This window comes from Limulus polyphemus, unplaced genomic scaffold, assembly GCF_000517525.1.
Source record: "Limulus polyphemus unplaced genomic scaffold, Limulus_polyphemus-2.1.2 Scaffold1359, whole genome shotgun sequence".
In the NCBI taxonomy this organism is placed as follows: Eukaryota; Metazoa; Arthropoda; class Merostomata; order Xiphosura; family Limulidae; genus Limulus; species Limulus polyphemus.
The window spans coordinates 57918-64370 of NW_013666969.1; the positions used below are offsets into that span (position 1 = coordinate 57918).

At 28.9% G+C, this 6453-nt stretch overlaps 1 protein-coding gene across 1 annotated transcript in view; it reads left to right on the forward strand.

Moving 5' to 3' along the window:
• LOC106463248 (C-1-tetrahydrofolate synthase, cytoplasmic) overlaps positions 1-6453 on the forward strand; it is a 52494-nt gene that overhangs the window by 20170 nt on the left and 25871 nt on the right. The window contains exon 11 of the mRNA XM_013923249.2: positions 106-295. Within this exon, the coding sequence (XP_013778703.1) occupies positions 106-295 (190 nt within the window). The remainder of the gene's footprint in view (positions 1-105; positions 296-6453) is intronic.

Below are 6453 nucleotides of genomic sequence, written 5' to 3' on the forward strand. Positions count from 1 at the left end.
CAATTTCACTAAGTCACTTTAGTTTTTTTTTTTTTTTTTTAACCTGCAATTTCTGCAGTGAAAAAATAATAAATATTTGAATGCAAGTTGCTGTTAATTGTATTTTTTGTATACTTCACAGTGACATTGAAATATCACGTTCCCAATCACCAAAAGACATAGAAGAATTAGCAGCTGAAATAGGACTTTTTACTCAAGAATATGAATTGTATGGGAGAAAAAAAGCAAAAGTGTCCATCAGTGTTTTAGAACGTTTAAAAAACAGGAAAAATGGAAAATATGTTGTTGTTGCTGGGTGAGTTAATCAATTTTGTTATTTTGTTGTTTGATTCAAGTAAAGGACTCTGGTGGAGCTTTTGTTCTTGTAATCACATCTGGAAATACCAGTCTGGTATTGGAATCTCATATCTTGCATTATACATTCAGTTTGACATACCTCTTGGAGAAAGAAATTAATAATTCAGTCATAATAACTTGCTTTAAATTTTTTTTTTACAAAATTAGAACATCTAACAAATTCAATATTTTGACGTAAAGTTTCATTTAACCAACAAAATTAACTAATTAGATAAAGGTAGATCAAGTATGCATGTCTCAACCTTTTTACATTTATATTGAAAATTTTATTTAACTACTTTATTATAAGTTTATATCAGTAAACTTAAAATCAAAACATAGTTTATAATTCATAGTATAATATTAAATATCTTATAAGTTTTAATACCTTAATTTCAAAAGGTAATATTTAATAAATTGTCAGTCTTCGCTTTTAGGAATCATGTAACACTACTTTGTTACAAATTGTCCATTTTAGATTTTCTTTGTACTTCTGTATTATTTTCTAAGTTTTTAAGGGCTTGCATACTTATACATTAGATATCCCCAAGCTACAATGAAAACTTGTAGCATCTGTTCTTCTTGAGTTAATGAGTTGTGTTTCATAAACTGGAACTTGCATGCCACTCCTATCCTAGCATATGCTGCCTTTAACAGATGTAAATAATTCTCTCTGACATTTACTATTAGATTATTTTAACAAATGGAAAAGGAAAGTTGTAATTTATTATTTCCCTTATGAGGTTATTTCACTCTCGTGATCAGTTTTGTATTCTGTATCAACTTCATAGTTTGCTATTGTCAAGATTATCTCAACCAGGTAATGAAATTTTAACTACATATGGTTTAGTTAGAAAGCCTATTACATTTTAATAATTCTTTTTTTTTGTTGTTGTTGGATGTTAACTCTTTCACTACTGACTCAGTGGATAACACCAACCACATGACCCCAAAGTGACAATCGGAGTTTCCATACTATAACTTTGAACAGGTTTTGCATACCTTCATGAAATTTTATTCAAGCTTTTATCAAACCTTACAAGTCTTTTATAGACAAAAAAAAAAAAAATTTAAGTATTTTTACTAAAATTTGTTCATGAATATATGGAGTCAGAGTTTTTACTGCTCTGAGTGCAAGGTGGTTTTCATGTTAAGATTTAGAACACTTTTCTTCATTTGAAAATTTTCAGATTTCATCTGAGCAATCTCTACAATCTCCTAAATAAATATCAAGCTTTTTTTTTTCCCAGAAAAGCTCAACAGATGAAATATAATTTTTTTTACCCTAACTCTATACTGGGTTGATCAGTTTGACTGACCCTATAACCACCGTAAAACTTTAAAGGTTGAAAAACAAAATAAAGTGAATAGTACTGTTTTATTCTCTTCAGTGTTGACAATGAAGTTTCAAAGTAATTCCCCTGAAAACATCTACTACTAATATTTTCATATCTACTTCCTATGTTTATTTTACTGTTAGCAGCTGAATTAGAATCATTGCCAATCATAGAGCAATGACACCATAATACGACACAGTTGGTAGCAAATACGCTTGTGTGGTGCAATTACCAGAAGTTTCCCACAAAGTTTATCATAATCAGGACTCTGAGAACATAGTGGGAGAGGATTTATTGGCTTGTTTATAGTACAATGATTGCAACATGAATTGTTTAAAGTTGTAAGAGTGGAAGAAAATGTTTATGATATAGCTCTGTACAAAGTCCAGGCTTATCCAATAAACTTGGTAGGTATTTGGATGTTAGTTATCTTTCCGGGATGATCAAAATTTAGCAGTATAGGTGTAAATGCTTATGAATATGTATATATGTTATTAGTATTTACTCGTAAATGCTTAAATTCATTTTTAGTTATTTTTATTAAAAGATAACACAATAAACAAAAAATATATAGAAAAACGATTTCTAGTTCTTACAATGTTATGAAATTGATTTCTACTCACTCATCATATTTGCTAAGCCTTGCCGTAAGCCTTTGTTTAGTCTCTTTAGTGGAGGGGGAAGACAAATTAATTTTTGTAGATTTCAAAGATGCATTTTAAAAAACCAAAAAATTACTGGTATACATAAAACCAATAATTTATCTAGCTTTCTAACTAAGTCATATGTGGTTTTAAAAATATCTCATTTCTGTTCAGAGCAATGATTTCAACATTCCAATCAAATTACGAGTTTCCCATTCAAACTAGTTACAAACGACTGTCAAACTATCACATAATTTGGAATGTGCTCTTTCTATTGGTTATAATCATGTACTTAACCCTTTTGCATCGATCTCCAGCAATTTGCAGGAACCTGACAGGGGAATTATACATGTGCAACAATACGTATGGTAACTCTGAGATTTCATAATGTATCCTCACAAAAACTGGTGAGATTTTGTTAAAGATTATAAGTATCTTGTAAACAAAAAATGACATTATTTTAATTATATGTTATCTATTTATTGTAGTTATTTGCACTCAGACTCTCAATAGTTTGAATACAAGGTGATTTTCATTTTAAGTACAAAAATACTTATCTTCACCTTACAGTTATCAAATTTTATTTGCACAACCTCTAGAACCTCTTAAATGATTATTAAAAGTTTTTCAAGGAAAATGTGTATATCTTATTTTCTAGCAAATCAAAAAAGTGGGAGGTTCTCATTTTATATTCTAGCTTGTAAATGTCTGAAGTCTGTGTTCTTAATTTAACTGCTATAAACCTTGTATAGTAGGTGTAATAAAATATAACAAGAAAACATGCCATATAACACACCAAAAAGCATATTTGGCATTTTTTTAAATAATTTCTTTCCAATTAAGAAATTAAAACATTTAATATTAAAATTTGAATTATAAACTATGTTTTAATGTTAATTTCATTGACATACAATGATAATAAAGTTTAATTAAATTTTGAAAATAACTCTAAAAATTGTAATACGCATTAAGTATAGTACTAATAACATTCCTACAAAAAATTAGAGCCCCCCAATGGCACAGCGGTATGTCTGCGGACTTACGACACAAGAAACTGGGTTTAGATACCCATGGTGGGCAGAGCACAGATAGCCCATTGTGTAGCTTTGTGCTTAACTTCAAACAAACAAAAAATTAGTTTATCTTTGAAAACAAAAAAGCTCAAGACCCACATGTAAGTAATAAATTTCTTGTTTTTCATTTTTGTTGTAAAAGTTATTAAAATGTAAAAAGTATAGACTTATTAGGTTAGATAAAAAAAAATTAAATAAAAAATACTCAACAGCATGAGTATGTCTCATGAATGCAGCATGATTTAATTTGACAAAAACATCCAGGTATTTCAATGCTGTGTTTACATAAAGTTTCCCTACTGTAATAGCTCACTTTAATGCTAATCTAAGTGACAGTAGAACTAAATCTAAGTACCCAGGAGGTTTAAATTGTAATAGCTTTGGCTGTAATAATAAATATTGTGTAATTGTCTGTAACAATATGCAATCATTCTAGAAAGAAATAAAGGTAACTTACATTTATTTCTTCTTTCTTTTTTTCTTTTTTTTTTTGTTGTGTGGTGGTTACAAGATCGGACAAATGATTTGAGCCGGTATATAGTGCTAGGACAGAGAAAAATACAAATAAAACAAAAGGTTTTACTATAAAAAAACTTTATTTAGAAGGTTGTAAAGGTTATGCATATTAAATTTGAAAACTAAAAGGAAAAGAGTATTTTTAATTTTGAAATGAAAATCACTTTGCACTCAGACTAGTCAGAGTCCGAGGCAAACTACGCTTACTCAAGGCATGCCAAATTTCTTGAAGATACACTTACTGTGTTACATGATGTATGGTTTTCTGGTTACACGATAGTTGAAAGGTTTGTCAAAATAACTGAACCCATATAGGGAGGGTTAATAGAATATGGACAATATTTCTTTACAATATTATTTTTCTTCGTGACCAGAGTATGGGATAGTTAGGTCCAGAAGCCCTATATATATATATATATATATATATATATAGTAAAGCTGGGTGATTAATTGATATAAATGATTACTTATAAACATGAATTAATGTGATGTAAAATAATTGATTAATCAGATTACTGTTAAGCAGTTAATGTCACAAAAATAGCCAACTAGATTCAAAAATAATAGTTCCAGGTATGACTATTTTTGATTATTCCAACTATCCAAACCTCATGAGAATGATCAATAATTGAATGTAATTATTTTAATGAGCACAATGGTTAATTGATTATAAAATTTCACTAATTGCCCAGCTCTTAATGTTGCATGGATTTCTTGCTGAAGACCTTTATTAGAGTAATGGTTGAGGACAAACTCTGGATAACCCATTATGTATCTGTCCAAAAGTTTAAAAAAACAACAAAGAAATGTATAAATAATAATAATACATATGTTATTTAATGTACACATATTCTTGATTAGAATAATTAGACCATCCAGTAAAGAATAATGGCAAAATGTGCAAACAATGTTATAATATTTCAGTTACTGGTAAACTAAATTTTTCTTTCAACACTTGTTCAGCAAATTGACCCATAATGTCTTCAAGGTCTAGGTTGTGTTATGTTGGATTCAGTGATCTTGATTGAAACATCACACAGTTTCTGCTGTCTTGTATTTTATATTTACTAATTTTTTTACTTGTGTAGTTTTGGAAGAGGAATATTCAACTATGTAATTAGCAGTAGTTATTATTGAAAAAATAGAACTGCAATTCCTCAACATTTTTTTCTATATTTTTACAAGTTAATAGTAGGCTTTTATTCTTCTTGTTTGAATACCTAGCAAAATTGCAGGAATTTAGCTAAGTATGTGGAGTTTATAAGCAGCTTTCAAAATTGAAATGTTGAGCATACCTGAAATCTTTTAAAAAATTATAATTTTATTTGAAAGATGATATATGCTTCTTATCACAGTACAAGAACTTTAGCAAGTGATTTTATTATAGCATAAAACATTTCAATTCAAAACTTCTGTTTAGCTGGATTATTAGTTTTGTTTCTCATCTCTTTTTCTTTTATACTCTTTGAGTAACTTGTAAAGTGAAACAAAGCTAGTAGTCAATCATATCTCATCCTCTTGCAAAAAGGTATGTACTGTATAGAATCAAGCTCATGTTGAGTATTTTCTTTAAATCCTCTAAAGAAAGTACTGTCTTTCTTGGAAAAAAAGTACAGGTGCAGAAAAGTACATTGTCATTAAATAGTGAGTATATGAACTACTTAAGATATTTCACTGCTCCATAAGTTCTTGTTTAAGTAATGTATCTGATTGACATAGAATTGGCACATAATTCATGCAGTTGTCTAGGTTCTGCAATGATGCATTTTGAGCAAATTGTTGGTGAATTTAGTCATTTCTATTAATTTATTCAGCTGGATCTGAGCTACAAGGTATTTAACTTTCATAGTCACTAGAATATACTCTGCTAGTGTGTACCCAACCTGGCACAGTGTTTGTCCTCAGTAAAGACAGGACTTGTCAGAGGGGGTACCACTAGTTTTCTTCTTTCTTCAGCTGTGATTGTACAGGTAAAAATGGGCTTATCGTCATTTTTTGTAAAACATCATGAAATGCCTTATGTGAACAGAACAAAAATGACACAAATATAGTTGTATAGGTCCAACAAAACTCACCTAAATCATTATATTTATTTTGATGGGTTTCATATAAAAATTTCCTAAAATCCAAAACTACATTGATATTTCTTAACATCATTTCCATATCTATCAATTGAATGATGTTGCTGAATGATCTAAGTTCTAGTTAAAAATTATATCACTTCATGCAGGAATTACTAGCATCAATCAAATTATTTGATTACAAAGCACATCATGTAAGCAACATCATGTTGTTTTTTACTGGAGATTAAGAAAACTTCACAATTTTTGGAACTTTTATCTTTCTTTTCAGAAATATATTTTTAAATCTTAACTTTTTTTTTTATGTAATAATGGAAAAATAACAAATTGCTGGATATGTAATTTTATTTTCTCCCATTAACTAAAGCAGCTACATGCTGCTACTTAGTAAATCGCACAACTTATTTTCAAAAATGAGAATCAAGAAATGCACAATTTTTGAATTTGCGGAAAATTCTAAATGATT